Source organism: Scyliorhinus canicula, chromosome 12, assembly GCF_902713615.1.
Source record: "Scyliorhinus canicula chromosome 12, sScyCan1.1, whole genome shotgun sequence".
NCBI lineage: Eukaryota > Metazoa > Chordata > Chondrichthyes > Carcharhiniformes > Scyliorhinidae > Scyliorhinus > Scyliorhinus canicula.
Window position 1 is genome coordinate 93,423,406 of NC_052157.1, and position 18,371 is coordinate 93,441,776.

General features: G+C 43.2%; 1 protein-coding gene across 1 annotated transcript in view; it reads left to right on the plus strand.

Annotated features, from left to right (window-relative positions):
• The window catches only part of LOC119974296 (myosin-8), a 263,344-nt gene that overhangs the window by 154,286 nt on the left and 90,687 nt on the right, over positions 1–18,371 (plus strand). The window contains exon 17 of the mRNA XM_038813068.1: positions 6,232–6,258. Within this exon, the coding sequence (XP_038668996.1) occupies positions 6,232–6,258 (27 nt within the window). The remainder of the gene's footprint in view (positions 1–6,231; positions 6,259–18,371) is intronic.

The following is an 18,371-nucleotide window of genomic DNA, read 5'->3' on the forward strand; positions in this document are numbered from 1 at the left end:
TCCTTCGTTGCCAGAAATATATAACATATATGTAAGTATATAATATTGGAATTGTATAACTCACTGATGACTCTACAACTGGAATATTATGTGCATTTTTACTCAGCATATTGCAGGAAGGATGTATTTTATCTGCAGCGGAGGATTAGTGGAATGCTGCCAGGACTACAACAGTGTTAGTACGGGTAGTAATTTAATAGTTTGGGTTATCTTCCTTGGAACAAAATGCGTTGAGGGGTGACTTGCTGAAGCTGCTTAAAATTATGAGGGGGAGAGATAGAGTGGAAAGTATGAAATTGCATGGATTGGCGGAAAATTCGAATACCGGTGGACATAGATTCAAAAAAGGTGTCAAAATGTGTCGAGGGAAAACGAGGAAGAATAATGTTACGTAGACTTTAGTAGGAGTTGGAATGGACTGCCCGAGTTGCAGATGGAGGAAGCTAAACTAAACACATATAAAATATACCTGGAGCTGCATAGTCAGTGCTCCAAGCTACAGGGCTACGGTCTTCATGCAGGAATACGTGATAAAAAAGTGCACCTGGGTAGCCTTTTGGCAGACATGGGAAAGGTGGGCTGAATGACATTTCTCGGTGACGTAACTTAAGTCTGTTTGTATGGTTCTAATATTGGTTAAACACATGAAACGTGAGTGATTGGAGGAAATTGCCTTTTCGGTTGGAATATAAAGTTGAAAGCCAGAAATTAGCATCGCTTGGCCAATTTGAGATCGATCACATTAAAGGAAAATAAATTGTCCAGAAATTTGATAGAAGTGGACAGCATTATCGTGGGTCGACAGAATGAAAACAAATAGACTACATTCACATTATAACAGGGGTCACAGGTTGAGAATGGCGTAGGTCATGTGTGGAACATGTCTTAATACTGAAGGAGGTAACGGCATGACACCCGCAATTTTGCACCTGGTTCTACAAGTGTGTCCAACGTATATCCCCACAGTGTAAGGACTGCAACGTTGTTTCAAACCAACTCGTTGAGATTGCTGAACAATGATTTAATTGTTGTGTTGAGAACACCAACATGAAGCTGATGGATCGAACAATGTCCTACTTTGCATTTGACGACAACATATATTATTGACTGCAACACCAGCAATTTCTTGAAAATAAATAAAGACTTGTATCTTCATAATCGGGATCCAGAATTATTGAAGTGGCAAGCAGCTTTCAATGAAGCAGGTTAGCACCGCGAGTGTCGTCTTTAGAAACCAATGAGAGCTATCTTTGTAAATGGACAAACTTTTGCAAGTGTAATCTCTTCGTCAATGTACACCGCAATGCTTCTAAATCATTCATACATGATGCATCAGAACTAGGTTTTGAACGCTTTTGCTGCAAAATATGTGACGTTAGGATGAAGTGATTATCGGTTCTCAAGATGGATCTTTGATGAGAAATTCCATGCGAGGTCATTACATATTTACAACTGTCAAAACGGAAGACCTGGGGAAGCACGAAGGGGCTGTCGTTGCTGCTGGTGCTTCACGGCTCTGAGGCCCCAAGTTCGATCCTGGCTCTAGTTCACCGTCCGTGTGGATTCTGAACATTCTCACCGTGTTACATAGAACATAGAACAGTACAGCACAGAACAGGCCCTTCGGCCCTCGATGTTGTGCCGAGCAATGATCACCCCACTTAAACCCACGTAACCCGTATACCCGTAACCCAACAATCCCCCCATTAACCTTACACTATGGGCAATTTTAGCATGGCCAATCCACCTAACCCGCACGTCTTTGGACTGTGGGAGGAAACCGGAGCACCCGGAGGAAACCCACGCACACACGGGGAGGACGTGCAGACTCCACACAGACAGTGACCCAGCCGGGAATCGAACCTGGGACCCTGGAGCTGTGAAGCATTGATGCTAACCACCATGCTACCGTGAGGCCCCCGTGTTATCATGGGTTTCGCCCCCACAAGTCACAAATGTGCATGGTAGGTGGATTGGCCACGCTAAATTGCCCCTTAATTGGAGAAAATGAATTGGGATCTCTGAAAAAACTTTTTTTAATGGAAACCCTATTTTGGTAATTGTGCATGCCAGGTAGGGTGTGATGGGTCCCTGGGACCGGTGGGAATGTGTCTGCACTTCAACTGACGGAATAATGTATTTTATGTAATTAGGAAAAATGTTTTCAGAAAATGCTTTCTTCACGGTCCTTATGTTTCATTTACTATCATTTGTCTAGTGTTTGACATAAATTTCTATCCATGTTTGGCGATTGTTTTCGACAGTGCCCCTAGCACAACTCCAATTTACCGCCTACATTTTTCACCACTGCAGGAACCTGTCATTTAGTCCGTCCATTCATAAAGCTGCTGTCGCAATGGATCTCGCTCTGACCTACAAAACACAAATACAGAGCATCCCTATGCACAACTTCTTGCAAGTCCATGACGTCGTACCCCTACACCTTTATGTCGGCCTCTGTTTTACTGAAAAAAATGATTCATGCCCTCGAATATCGTATTCAATCTGCTTATCAAAAACAACTTCCACCATCTGTATCAATGTAGTGATCGCAGAAAGTTTAATTTCGCATCGAAATTACAGCACTCCACCCACACCCACGTATGAAAATTGGCGAACTCCCGCTCCCTTACCCTCGTCAACGACACCGCCTAATAACAGTAGCTGACAGTAAATAATTAGTTTGAATTTAAAACCTGCTCCATTCACATCGCTGTCATATGAATGTGTGTGTTCATTTATGACGTCGTGCGCATTCTAAATTGCATCCATTGCACATTCATAACCGTAAGGTTGCTTGCCTTGACCTCAAATGTAATTAACCATCCATAAACGTCTTCATATATTACCTTTCTATATTTACCTTAAGGAACTTCACAGAGCCCTCTTTAATCATGAAGCTTTGACCATGTTTGCAAACGCCTCCTTATGTCTTTGGTTTTCTGCTGCACCTGCGAATCGTCGTTCGTTTACACACAGTAACGATATGTTCATAAAGCTGAGTTGTTTTTTCATTAAAAATATATTTTTAAAAATACATATCAGAAAGAGTAAACTCTCGTATCATTGATTGAGTGTTGATGCGATTTAAGCAATTATGCGCGGTGTCACGATATGCTACAGGATCAACTCGATCCTTATAATCGTTGCTCCATTGCCATCCATCAGTCCGGTTGTGGTTGAAATTGTACAAAGTTGATGCTCTTCAAAATGCCGTGCATAATTTGCTGTTCACCACTGTACTTTGTTACCAAACACTCCATTGGACGTCTGAACTGGTTGTTCCCTGAATATGGAGAGTTGAATATAACTATGGATCGATCTTTCAACTTGGGAATCATGCAATCTCCAGAGTGCAGGAGGTCATTCGTCCCAACCTGCCTGCGCCGGCCCTCAAACGAAATCTCCAAAATTGCCGACTCCTGCATCACCTCATCCCATCCTCTGAACCCAAGCTGTGCTCAGGGGTAATTTAGAACGGGTAATTTTGACTAACGCGCACATATTTGGACTGCCTAAGGAAACCGCACTATTCGTAAAAAATCCACATCGACACGCATAGAATATAAAAAGCTTGCCAAACGCTCCAAGAATATTCCAAGTTGTAAGTAGGTGGGCAAAAGCCATGGTCCAATCAAGTGAATTACTCCATGTAGTGGTACGAATAGTGCGACATGATGAATATCCTACCTCTCTGATCAACTTGTATTTCGGAATTGATGGGCGAGGTAAAGGCACAAGATGGACAAATGAAAATGAGACATATTTTCCTGCTGGTTATTCGTAATTTCGGGCGGAATCGGTTTCAACTTACTAAGTTGGATGAATGTCCACGATCATAATGGTGGAGCAGATTCGAAGTTTCAAATTGCATGCAGGTGCTCCTATATTATTTGTTTCCAAACTCACCCCGGAACAAAGCCAGGCGATTAACAAATCCACGAAATATCATGTTTCAAGTCGTACCTCGCACGTATTACTTCGGCTTTCCCTATTGCAGGATAGTTTCGATTTTTAATCGCATATTCCTCGCACGTGTGTTCTGCAAGTGTTCTTGCTGATGTCAACCGAATCCAGGGACTTTCGGTTCGTATAAGAAACTGAAATAAATATTTGATGAAGTGACTTATCGAATGGTTACATGAAAATGAACCATGCGCATTTCCTTTACCACATTGTTGAATTCGACCAATAAATTCATAATGGGGTGCTCTCACATGTTTTACTCAAGTAACGCTGGAGCATTGCGCTAGAAGGACATACTAATAGATAAACACGCACACATTGATAGGCAGAAAGTGAGATAGAGAGATAGATAGATAGATAAATAGACAGACAGACAGACAGACAGACAGACAGACAGACAGACAGACAGATAGATAGATAGATAGATAGATAGATAGATAGATAGATAGATAGATAGATAGATAGATAGATAGATAGATAGATAGATAGATAGACAGATAGACAGATAGACAGATAGACAGATAGACAGATAGACAGATAGACAGATAGACAGATAGACAGATAGACAGATAGACAGATAGACAGATAGATAGATAGATAGATAGATAGATAGATAGATAGATAGATAGATAGATAGATAGATAGATAGATAGATAGATAGATAGATAGATAGATAGATAGATAGATAGATAGATAGATAGATAGATAGATAGATAGATAGATAGATAGATTGATAGATAGATAGATAGATAGATAGATAGATAGATAGATAGATAGATCGATAGACGGGTAAATTGATTATCGAAAGTCGGAAGTAAAACGATGCAAAACGGGAGGGAAAGAGCTAACGGGGAACTATAGAACTGTGTGCACAGTGATAGGATGCACATTTCAAGAGTGCATTATCAAAGATATAGCGTAATATTCCGAAAGCAAGGGTATAATCAGGAAATGACAGCAAGGAATGAGGAAAGGAATATTATGCTTGAGAAATTTGTACGGTGCCATAGTCGTTCGCGAAGTTGCTTTACAGCTTAAGGGACCGACGTCAGATTGCCGGCTTGGGTCGCTGTCTGTGGGGAGTCTACACGATCTTCCCGTGTCTGCGTGGATTTCCTCCGGGAGTTCCGGTTTCCTCCCACAGCCAATCATGTGCAGAAATGTTGATTGGCCATGATAAATTGCCCCATCTTGTCCAATCATTTAGGTGGTTTTATTTATTACGGTGATGGGTTACATGTGTGGGTTTTGGTAGGGTGCACTTTCTCGGGACTAGTGCAGACTCGATGCGCCCAATGACCTCCTTCTGAATTGTAAATTTTATGATTGTATGAAAATTCTATTATCACCCATCATTATAAAGAACGTTGGAGATTATTGAAGTGTCAAATGACCTCCATGTCCATCTCTTTTCTATGTATGTGTCTACATAAAACTGTTCGTTATCATGGTTTAGGTCATTAGCAAGGGTATGCTTCAGCACAGCAACTATTTTCATGCTTTTTCAAAACGTCGTGTTGTCTCTTAATGTTGCAGGCCAAAGAAAAATCCAAATTTTCTCTTCCTTTGGAAACAATGAAAGGGATGCATACTCGGTCGAATCTTATCTTCTTCTATGTTGCGGCATGTTTAAATTGGAATTGATATAAACCATTACTGGCGTTTAACATGGCAATTCCATGTTCGCTTCCAGTATTTTGTTGATCGACATGCCTCAGTTCAAGCTGTGGAAACAGCTTGGCTCACTGCAGCTTATGGCCCTGTTTAACTGCGTCACTTGGACGGCGACCGAACTTAATTTGCATGCAGCCCAAACATTCATTGAACTTGTCATTCCAAATCTGCTTAGTGCAAGTCCTGAAGGCACCTTGTACGTTGAAGCATGCAATAAATATATATATATATATATATATATGTATATATTTAAAGCACTACATCTCAAACTACCTATTACTTTTCGAATCAGTAAAAAACTCACTGCAGTCGTCGGATCTTGAAGAATAATGGGTCCATCCATGTTATCTGCTAAGTATATCTTGCCATGTGATTGCAAGTGCGGTAAAGCATAATTCTATGTTAAATGTGATTATATGAATATACGATTCATTAATTATGCATATGATTCATGCACTGACAGTGCACAAGGAACTGAACAAGAAATGTTAATACAGAAGTTGCCAAGTGGACCATTGAGCGGCATTTGTTGCAATAAGTTTCAGCGCATGAATGATGTAAATGTGTTTCTAATGTGTTTCTCCCTAACAGAAGAAAAGTTGCAACGAAAGGATGAAGGTACTCTGTGGCACTGCTTCAGACTTTGGATTTAAAATGTAATCGTTCGCCACATGCAATGGCAGATGGTACAGATGCAATCTCTCAATATTTGACAGCGAAATGCCATCTTTGAAATGGTGTCAAACTACTCGAAGATTATGTTATAGCCATATATTTAATTTGTCGTGTTTGATGGATGAAGGATGAGTTTATTTGTTACGGTGATGGGTTACATGTGTGGGTTAAAGGACGAAACGGGCAATTATTCAAATATCTGTAATGATAGGAGAGAACGCTGCTTTATTGCAATTAAAAACGTGAAATTATCAGCAATTATCTTGAAACCAAAGCTGCCTGTTTTGAGATACATTCTGCTTACCAGCATCACAAGTTCAATGCATTAGATAATTAATTTCAGTCCCAGAGAAAGCAAAGAATCGTGCAGAACCAGAACCAGAAAAATCATTTGGGAATGGCTATGAGAAATCACAGACCTATTACTAAAAACTGTGCAAGCACACCTTGAATATAATCATACACTGAACTGCGAAAGTGGAAATTTCTTCAAGTACATCTTGACTTCAAAATAAAAAAACAACCGAACAACACTAATTACCTGGGTATCAGTCCACGACCGTCCATCGGTGAAGCAGTTGAATGCAGCGGCGGCAGAACATTTAAGTCATCAAGTTTTCATAATTTACTGGAGTTAGGCTGCAATGGCTAGGCTAACATTTATATGCCATCTGCAGTAAACCGTCAGGTGGTGCTGGTGACTTTGGTTCTTGACCTTGTGCATTACCTGGGCTGTAGTTGTACCCATAGCGTTGCTAGTAAGGGAATTGCACGTTTTTGCCCGAACGACAGTGAAGGAACGGAGCTGTGCTTCCAACTCATGATGATGAGTGACTTCGAGGTCAACCGACAAATGCTGGTGCTTCTTGGTGTCTGAAATGCTTGTTGTTCAAAATGATCGTGGCTATGGCATCAAAGCTTCTTTCTAAGGTATCTCAGTGAGTTGCTGCAGTACATACTGCACATGTTACACACTGCTGCTACTCTGTGTCAGTCAAAGGGCTGAATTCGCCGCCGTCTCGATTCTCCATTTTGCCGCCACCCCTGGATTTCCCGACGGCATGCCGCTACCGCACAGCGGGAAACCCCATTGGCTAGCAGGCGAAAAAACAATCCCGACAGCCATAAATCTGATGCGATGGGACGAAGGAACGACCCCCATATTTTGGTTAAAATGTGGTAATATTTTCAAACAGCATTGTAGATATTCCTATTGGTGACAGTATCTATGTCGGCAGTCATGTTCCGTTTCTGGGCAACCGTTCCACCCAAGATGTTAACAGTGGTAGATTCTCCGAAGACAATGATATCGAGTGTCAAGCGGCGATAGTTAGATATTGTCTTGCTGGAGATTGTCATTCTTGGAATTTATATGACCTAAACTTTACTTGACATTTGCCACAGAAAGCCTGGGTGTTGTCCAGGTGTTTCTGTATGTGAACATGGATTGCTTAAGTGTCTGTGAAGTCACAAATAGTGCACAAAATTGTGCAAAGATCAGTGAACACTCCAACTCCTGCCATTGGGATGGAATGAAGGTCATCGGTGAAAGAGCTGAAGATGGCTGGGCCTATAACACGACCATGGGTAGTTGCTGCCGTGATGTCCCGGAAATAAGATGACTGAAAACCGATCATCGAGACCATCTTGCATTGTTTCAGGTATAACACCAAACAGCCAAGAAATTTATCTTGGTCCATTGACCACAGTATTTCCAGGAGCCCTTTATTCCTCCACACGACGAAATTTTACCTTGATGTCAAGAACTGTCGCTCTCACCTCACATTAGCATCAATAATCTGTGCGCCAACATGTACTTTCGGCTCAGTCGTCAACAGCTTATGACGGCACCGTGCCGAAGTGGTTACCACTGCTGTCACATGGCGCCAAAGACCTGTATTCTATCACCATCCCGGCTCACTTTCCATGTGGAGTTTACAACTTCTCCTGTGTCTGCGTGTCTCTCAACCCCACAACCCAATTATGTGCTGGCTAGGTGGATTGGCCACACTAAATTGACCCTTAATTGGAAAAATAAATCAAATGAAACAGGAAGTTGTCCATACCTCATTATAACCTTGATTACATTAGAGATAAAGTGCTGGATTGGAAGAATAAAAATTGAGTGAATTATTTTGACATCACAACATAATAATCCGTGTGTGACAAGGCAAAGGCTAGTTGAATCTCACTCAATGCGAGTTACTGGTTTAAAAAATCTGGAATGCATCTAAACATTGCTTTCGTTACTGGTAACAAATCTCTTCAGCCTCCGACCTTTGCTGTACAATATGCTCAGTGTTGGTTCACAGGTCCAATCATCTTCCTGCCTCATCAGATATATTTGATCCATCAAGACGAAAATACTGACAATGCTCCCTATTAATTTCAGAGTGCTTATTTTCATTCACAGCTCTCCGAACATGAACGTCCTCCGAGTCATACACAACAATTCCGAGTCAACTTTCAATTTTGCTTTGATGAGTGGAAGTAAATGCATGCCACAATAATGTCAGCCAACAGCCATCTCACAAACAGAGAATGAAAGTCTCTCGTCTTCAAACAAGCACACGACATACAAGCATAATTAGGCCATTCGACCCATCAAGTCCACCTTCTTTCAATAATGGCTGATATTTTTCTCATCTCTATTCTCGTGCATTCGCCCCATAACCCCTGATCCCCTTATTAATCAAGAACCTATCTACATCTGCCATGAAGACATTCAGCGACTTGGCCTCCACAGCATTCTGCGACAAAGAGCTCCGCAGATTCACCACCTGCTGGCTAAAGAAATTCCCCCTTATCTCTATTTTAAAGGACCGTCCCTTTAGTCTGAGATTGTGTCCTGTGTTTCCAGGTTTTCCTCCAAGTGGAAACATCCTCCACCTCCACTATCCTCGCAGTATCCTGTAACTTTCAATAAGATCACCCCATCATCCCTCTTAATTCCAACGATTACAGCCTCAGAGACCTCAAACGTTCTTCATACGACAAGCTGTTCATTCCAGGGATCATTCTTGTGAACCCACTCTGAACCTTATCCAAGATCCGAGCATCCTTCCTTCGATGCGGGGTCCCAAACTTCTCTAACATTCCAAATTAGGTCACACCCCAGCCTTATATAGCCTCAGGAGAACATCACTGCTCTTGTAGTTTATCCCACTCGACATGAATGCTCACATTGCATTTGCCTTTCTAACTGCCGACTGAGCATGCAGAGAATGCTGAAGAGAATCATGAACAATGACTCACAAGTCCGCTTGTGTTTCTGATTTCCTAAGTATCTTCCCATTTAGAAAATAATCTGTGCCTCCATTTCTCCTTTCAAAGAACATAACCGCACACTTTTCCACATTGTATTCCATCAGCCACTTTCTTGCCCACTTTGCTGGCCTGTCCAATTCCTTCTGCAGCGCGTTTGCTTCCTCAATTCTAACTGCCCCTCAACAGATCTTTGTATCATCTGCAAAGTTCGCAACCGTGCCTTCCGTTCCGTCTCCAGATCAACCATTGTGAAAAGTTGCGGTCCCATCGTCGAGCCCTGAGATACACCACCAGCCAACGGCTGCCATCTTGAAAGAGACCCCTTTATCCCCACTCACTGCCTTCTGTCAGCCAGACAATCCTCTATTCGTGCCAGGATATTACGTGAATAGCATGGACTCTTAACTTATTTCGCAGTCTCCTATGTAGCTCCTTATCAAAGGCCTTCTGGAAATTTAAATATATCACGTCCACTGATTCCCCTTTGTCTACATTCCTCATTATTTCCTCAAAGAACCGGCCTATTATTTCCCGTCTTCTGCCTTCCTCTCCTCTTAAACATTGGAATTACCGTAGCCACTTTCCAGTCCTCTGGGTCCCTACCTTACTCCAGCTATTTCTGAAAGGTCACCAGCAATACATCCACAATCTCCTCAGCTATCTAATTTAGAAGCCTGGTTTGTTGTCGATCTGTTCCAGGTGACTTTATATTCACCAGGTTCTCCATTATTTGTCCACACGATTAGAATGACGGTGGCTATCATTGAGCAAATTCTGAGCTTTAAAAGTTATGAAAATACTATGTCTGCAAGTTGAAATGAAACCATGAAAACGGCAGGAATTCAACTGCTGAATTCCCAACGCCTCTCCAGAATGTAGAAAAGTCATATTATTTTACAGCTTGGAAGGAGGCCTTTCGGCGTCTCGTGTCGGCGTCGTCCACTGTGCACCTATCTGTTCGAAACCCATTTTACAGCAGTTAGTCTGTAGCCGAGCAAGTTGTGGCATTTCAAGTGCACATCTAAATGCGTCTTAATTGAAGTGATGGTTTCTGCTTCTGCGAGCCTTACACGCAATGGGTTACAGATGCCCACCGCCCTCTGAGTGCAAAAGGTTTTCCTAAAATCAACTCGAAGTCTCCAGACTCTGACCATCACTCGTGGTCATTGATTGAAGTCTCCTGGCCCTGATGGAATGCATCCCTGAGAGCGAAAAGAAGTGGCTTGGGAAATTGCAAATACACGAGTGATAATTTACCAAAATTCACTCGACTCCGGGGTGGTCCGGCGGATTGCAAATTAGCAAACGTCGCACCACTGTTCAAAAAAGTAGGTAGGCAAAAAGTGGGTAATGAGAGGCCAGTGAGTTTAGGAGGGATGCTGCTGGAATCTATCATCAAAGAAGAAATAGCGAGGCATCGGGATGGAAATTGTCCCGTTGGGCAGACGCAGCATAAAGTGCGGGTCTTGCCGAACTAATTTACTGGAATGTTTTGCGGACATTACCAGAACGGTCGTTAACGGGAGGCTAATGGATGTGGTATATCTGGATTTCCAGAAAGCCTTTGACAAGCTGCAACACAAATGTTTGCTGCATAAGATAACGCTGCGTGGCATTAAGGGTAAAGTAGCAGCATGGATAGAGGATTGTTTAATTAATAGAAAGCAAAGTGTGGGTATTATTGGGTGTTTCTCTCGTTGGCAATTTGTAGCTAGTGGTGTCCCTCAGGGATCAGTATTGGAACCATAATTGTTCACAATTTACATAGATGATTTGGAGTTGAGGACCAAGTGCAATGTGTCCAAGTTTGCGGCCGACACTACTATGAGTGATAAAGCAAAAAGTGCAGAAGATTCCGGAAGTCTTCAGAGCGATTTGGTTAGGTTAAAAGAATGGGCTAGGGTTTAGCAGATGGAATACAATGTTGAAAAATGTGAGGTTATCCATTTTGGTAGGGATTACAGTAAAATTGATTATTATTTAAATTATAAAATATTAAAACATGCTGCTGTGCAGAGAGACCTCGGTATGCCGGTGCATGAGCCGCTAAAAGTTGTTTTACAGGTGGAACAGCTGATAAAGAAAGCGAATGGAATGTTGTCCTTGATTGCTGGAGAGATGGCTTTTAAGACGAGGGAGGTTATGCTGCAATTATATAAGGTGTTAGTGAGGCCACACGTGGAGTATTGTGTTCAGTTTTGGTCTCCATACCTGAGAAAGGACGTACTGGGGTTGGAGGGTGTGCAGAGGAGATTAACTAGGTTAATCGGAGAGCTGAAGGGGTTGGATTACGAGGAGAGGTTGAGTAGACTGGGACTCGTTGGAATTTAGAAGGATGCGGGAGTATGTTATAGAAACATATTAAATTAAGAAGGGAATAGATAGGATAGAAGGGGGCAGGCTGTTTCCACTGGCAGGTGGAAGCAGAACACGGGCGCATCCCTTCAAAATTGGGGGAAATTGATTTCGGACTGAGTTTCGGAGCAATCTCTTCACACAAAAGGGTGTGAATCCATGGAATTCCGTGCCCAGTGAAGCAGTTGAGGATCCATTATTAAAAGTTTTTAAGATGAAGATAGATAGTTTTTTGAAGAATAAAGAGATTAAGGGTTGTGGTGTTCGGGCCGGAAAGTGGATCTGAGGCCACAAAAGATCAGCCATGATCTCACTGAATGGCGGAGAAGGCTCGAGGAGCCATATGGCCTATTCCTGCTCCTCGTTCTTATGTTCGTATTTATTGTCCTCTCCTAATCGGAAAATTGTATTCATATCTTCCCGCTCTTTGCCGTCATATTTGTTTTATCTTAGTCAAATCACCGCTGAGCTTTATTTGCTCTAATGAATACAACCCCTGGCTAAGCAGCCTGTGCTCTCAGCTGAAATGAACCATCGCATGAGATATCCTGGCGAATCGTCTCTGCACGCTTTTTGAAGCAATCACGACGTGCTTATCGTACAGCCACCAGAACAGCAGCAATCCAGCTGCGGCCAAATGGGTATTTTATACAGTTCCATTGTAATCTCCCTTTGCTCTTATTTTCTAAGCCTCAGCAAATGAAGTCAAGTGTGCCACATGCCGTCTGAACCAACTTGTCGACCTCATTTTGCACATGCACGCAGAAAACACCCGGGTGCTATTATCATCATGGCGTCCTACCGTTCATTGTGTATTCCCTTGCCTTCTTTGTACTCATAGAATACATCTCCTCACATTTTCTTCTCGTCATTTCCTGGATTGTGCGAGAATACACAAGACTGTTTTTCATAGGTTCATCTATAAAAACATTAAAGTAGCTTTGCATCTGCTTTGCTAAATCTCAGACTGAAATTGAGGGCAGATTCAATGTCTCGACAGTAATCATGCAGTTTCTGCACCGTGTATAAGTACACAATATCCTCTATAACAATCATCCAACGTTTTTTCAAAGATACGTCTCAAACCCATATATTTGGAACCAAGGAGTGAGACGGCAGAATATGCATGGCAACGTCATCATTGAATTTGCGCTGTCAGATACACAGTTCTATAACTTGTCAATATACACTTCTTCACCATTTCTCTACCTCGGAATCCTGGCGATTCCTTCCAGACAGTACGTGCATCTGGAGAAGATCCACTGAATCGCCTTAAACAGATGGCTCGCCATCACCATTCCAATTATAATTATGGTTGTACAATCTTGCAGACATTTACAGCAATGCTGATAGCCCACGAAGGAATACAATGACGAACATTCGATCTTTTGTTTAAGTGATTATTGAAATTATGCTTTATCACGAATCAAATAATTAAGATCATCCCGTCCGTGAGGTGATTATTATCGATGGACATGTGCGTACAGATAACATTTTCAAAATACAGAAGTTTCATATGATTGCAGCCTCTGCCTGTTCAAGTGTTGGAGAATGGAACATAATAATCTTCAAATATTGGCAGCCCCAGCCCAATAGTGGATATATCCGGCAGCACGGTAGCATAGTGGTTATCACAATTACTTTACAGCCCCAGGGTCCCAGGTGCGATTTCTGGCTTGGTCATTGTCTGTCTGGAGTCAGCACGTTCTCCCCGTGTCTGCATGGGTTTCCTACGGGTGCTCTGGTTTCCTCCCATAGTTAAAATATGTGCGTTTGAGGTCAATTGGCCACGCTAAATTGCCCTCAGCTTCCAAAAAGGATTACGTGGAGGGGTTGTATATGATACATACGTGGGTTTCAGTAGGGTGCTGTTTGTATGAGGTTGTGCTGACTCGATGGGACGAATGGCCTCCTTCTGCACTGTAAATTCTATAAAAAGTCTATCTGGTCTAATGATGACGGTGCATTTTGTTTAATAATTGATGTGACACATTAACCAGCCATAAATATTGTCTCGATTTATTAGCTTTTTCATTTGATTCAACTTTACTTTTTGACACAATAGTGTGAGCGAGCAATAACATCCGTCTGCTGCATTGCCCTCAATTTTTGCCTGAGAGTGTCCACAAGAAATTTCCACCAAGCTCCCTGAATGTAAGTCCACATTTCCGTATATTCTCAGTATGTCTGTCAGATTTCTGCTCACTGTTTTTTCTTTCCCCCAATTATGTCATCTGCACTGTGGTATGGCGTAGATAATTCAGCGTTTCAGACTGTTTGAGCTGGAGATGATCAATATTTCTATATGAAATGGAACACCACATATTTTCATCGAGGTTCACTCGCTCCACCTTCAACCAATAGGTTGAAAGAGACAGGACATCACGAATATCAAAATAATTCTGTGCGATGCCGAAGATCCTCAATGATAAATACACGTGTTTCATTGGATTTGAGAAAGATTATATTTACCTCAACACAATGAACTGTGATTAACAATGGGGCCCACGTGATTTTAAAATCACTTACCCTGTTGGACAGCCGAACGTTACCACAAGAGAGAAGCGAGAGTCAGTGTTGCTGGCAAGTTTCCAAAATATTTCAGACTGAAAAAGAGTATTGATACAGAACTACGGTGTTTGAAAGACCTCTTTGAAAATTAAAAAAATGAATTAATGGATGAAGTTGTTGGTATTCTGTGAGCGAACTGTTGCAGTGTAATAACTGAGACAAATTACAGCATTAATTTGAAAACACTTGGTATATCACTTGTTGAATAATCGTCGAGTGAAACTGAATTGCAAACTGAGTCATTTGTCTATTTGAAGTTGGTTTACTGGCATTTAAATTATTCTTTTGCAAGTAACGTTTTACTTCGTTGTTCATGAACTTGACAAAACACGAGACATCACAGTCCTCATTGTATCCATTCCCTTGGGCCATTAACAGCTCCTTATGCAATTTCGGTTGGAATTTCTAAAAATGTCTACATCGTCATAGCTGTTTCTTGGACATATCACCCAGCACATGACAATTTTATGTAATTGTTCTACCTGGTAGAAGTCGCTGATTTCTGAGTGCTCTTGTTCAATTGCTACTGTGCGTCTTAGAAATGGTGGGCAGTGCTGCCTGTTGTGGAGGCAGTTTCGGTTAATAATTAAGTTACCACGTGGGGTGGTTCATGTTGGATGGTTTCAAGCTTCACGTGATCGTTCAGAGCTCCATTCGTTCAGCCAAGAGGAGGGAATTTCATGAAACTCTTTCCTTTGCCTTTCAGATGGAAGAGAGATTTTCGACAGTCATACTCTGAATCACTCAGATAGAATTGCCTGACCTCCACCTGCTCTCGTAAAAACGGTACCCAGAAGAATGGCGTAGTTCAATTTCTGCTCAACAGTAACACCAAAAATGTTGATAGTTGATGGGTTTTAGTCCTGATGATATGTATTGAAGTCAACGGGGAATTGTTGGAATTTGCCTGGCATTTATTATGTCAGAATGTTATGTACCATTTCTCATTTCAACGCTGAATGACACAAAGATCTTGATGAATGCGTACTGCAAATGAATTGCGAGGCGAAGAAGGATCAGTCCGCCTGAATTAAGCGCAATTAACAGTGAATTTGTCCACTCCTGGTACTATGATCGTGGGACAGTGTCTGATGAATCGATCGAGGATGATGGAGCCGAGAATATAACCGAGATGCACTCTGTTAATAATAACATGGCACTGGTATGATTGGTTGAAAACAGCCACAACCATGTTTATGTGTGCAGGATATGACCTAAAGCAATGGAGACAACGCTTCCCCCTCCAGCCTCTCCACTCCACACCTCACGTGCTTCCTGTTCGCTTCAATGCTGAACAGAAAGCTTGAGGAAATAATCGTTCAACTAATTTATCGATTTAAAAACAAATATTCCGACTGTGATGAGCATAGAAAATTGCAGTGACTTCATTAAAACCCTGGACAAAATGCTGAGGAGCAGAATGTCTGCTAGGTCGGTGAATAAAAGTAAGGTTATCGGCTTTTCCCCCGGGTGCTGCTCATACATATTAAACATATTCTTACCATTGTGTACATAGAAAGCTAATGAAGGGCGGCATGGTGGCACAGTGGTTAGCATTGCTGCCTACAGCGCTTAGGACCCGGGTTCGAATCCCGGCACTGGGTCACTGTCTGTGAGGAGTTTGCACATTCTCCCCATGTCTGCGTGGGTTTCACCCCCACAACCCAAAGATGTGCAGGTTAGGCGGATTGACCACGTTAAATTGACCCTTAATTGGAAAAAATGAATTGGATATTCTAAATTTAAAAAAAATAAAAATAAAATAAAATAAAAAAATAGAAAGCTAATGAAACAATGTGAGCATTACTGAACAAATCAAGGTACAACTTACAACTGGACAAACAGTGAATTGGGAGCATGTCATGTAGCCAATGGGAGGGGGCAGGTGGAAAGGATAAATACATTCCTTCCAGGGTCAAAGCCGAAGAGAGGTTTTTCAGTTTGGCCATAAAAAAGGGTTCTGACTTTCTAATCTATGCAGCTAAGCAAGTAAAAGCCGATTGTTAAAGTTATAGAATAGAACCGTACAGCACAGAACAGGCCCTTCGGCCCTCGATGTTGTGCCGAGCCATGATCACCCTACTCAAACCCACATATCCACCCTATACCCGTAACCCAACACCCCCCCCTCCCTTAACCTTACTTTTTCGGACACTATGGGCAATTTAGCATGGCCAATCCACCTAACCCGCACATCTTTGAACTGTGGGAGGAAACCGGAGCACCCGGAGGAAACCCACGCACACACGGGGAGGACGTGCAGACTCCGCACAGACAGTGACCCAGCCGGGAATCGAACCTGGGACCCTGGAGCTGTGAAGCATTTATGCTAACCACCATGCTACCGTGCGGCCCCCAATTACTACCGTGCGGCCCCTTAAGTGTTATTGAAATATATATATATGTGACTTAAGTTTCCAGACGCAAGATACGGAGAGAGATTCTCTGTTTCGGGGAATAAAAGATGACGCCTACGCAGAAGAATGGACGATGGCGGAAAAAATGGCGCAGCACTGGAACAATTCCGCGACCGTAAAGGGGATAGCACCGGCGCCACGTGGAGCATAGTAGAGTTTAATTAAAAACGGTGCTGGATTCGTGAACTTTGCGATTGACACCCAGAGGCCAAGAAACTGTTGCCGCATGTAATCAATTTTCCCGCCACACACATTATCCCAGCCTATAACATGGAAACGCCGAGGTTCACTGGCGGCGAGCTGGATACCCTGATTCACATGGTGTTGGTGCGTTCGATGACGCTGTATCCTGGCTCGGATTGGAGGCGATCAGACATCACCTTTTGCAATCGTTGCGCGGAGGTTCAGAGTCCTGAGCACCGTGGGCAACACCATCCGACGGGCCTCGAGTGCCAGAAAGAACTGCACAATCTGCTCACTGCGCCCAACGTGAGTAGGCAGCAGTGTTGACCAGGTAGCAAACTCCCTCCCACACACCTGCAACAGCACCCCCCCCCCCCACCACTGAGGGCGGTCGAACCTCCACCGTTCTCCACGTGCTGGTAGGCATACCAGCCGCCACGATCTGGGTCCTTGGCCACTGACGCCATCACCTACGCACCCGCTGGGTTCCATGCATCGATTGTCTAAAACTACATTTATTTCTGTATACCCGCCGCACTCCAAACCCTCGTCCCCTCAACGAGAAGACCGCAGCGGACCGCCGACAGCGAGAGAATGTAGGAGGGGGATCGCCTGACCACTGGCCCCGAACCGTTGCAGACCATAGGTAAATGGACGTGGTTGACAGCCCGGAGGAAAAGGAGGTCGCCGAGGTGCAGATCAGCCCATGGTTGTGGAAATGGGACCCTGTTGAATTCCTGTTCCCTGTGACACGTGTGTAAAGTCACCCTCCAACATAGCACCCACAGCATCCTCTTCCCAACACTGTAAACATCCCCACATCACCCTCAACATTATCCAAACCCTCAACCGACACCACACCTAAACTACCACAACCCACGCCCGCGCTAACCCCCACCAGCCTGGCCCACGGTCCAGTCATGGGTCATATCTTGTGTCTTACATGACTTCCTGGGTAAGGGGCGGGTCCATCTGCCGTCCCCGCACAAGCCAGTCCCACAGCCGAGACCCCTCGTGAGCCAAAAAGTGATGGGAGCAGCTCGGTGACCAGTCCTCCACCGAGACACAGGGCGCTCAGCTGTTCGGGTCGAAGAACGCTACAGATTGCCGTCACAGCTGATCCCAAAACCCTCCAGCATCCCAGAGACACTCAGCTCGGTTAGGGACATTAGTGGGACACCCCTGGACTCTCTCTGTTATAAGCATGCAGTTGATCCCGTACAGCGGGGGACGTAGAAATACCCGAGGGGGCGGACGGTTGAA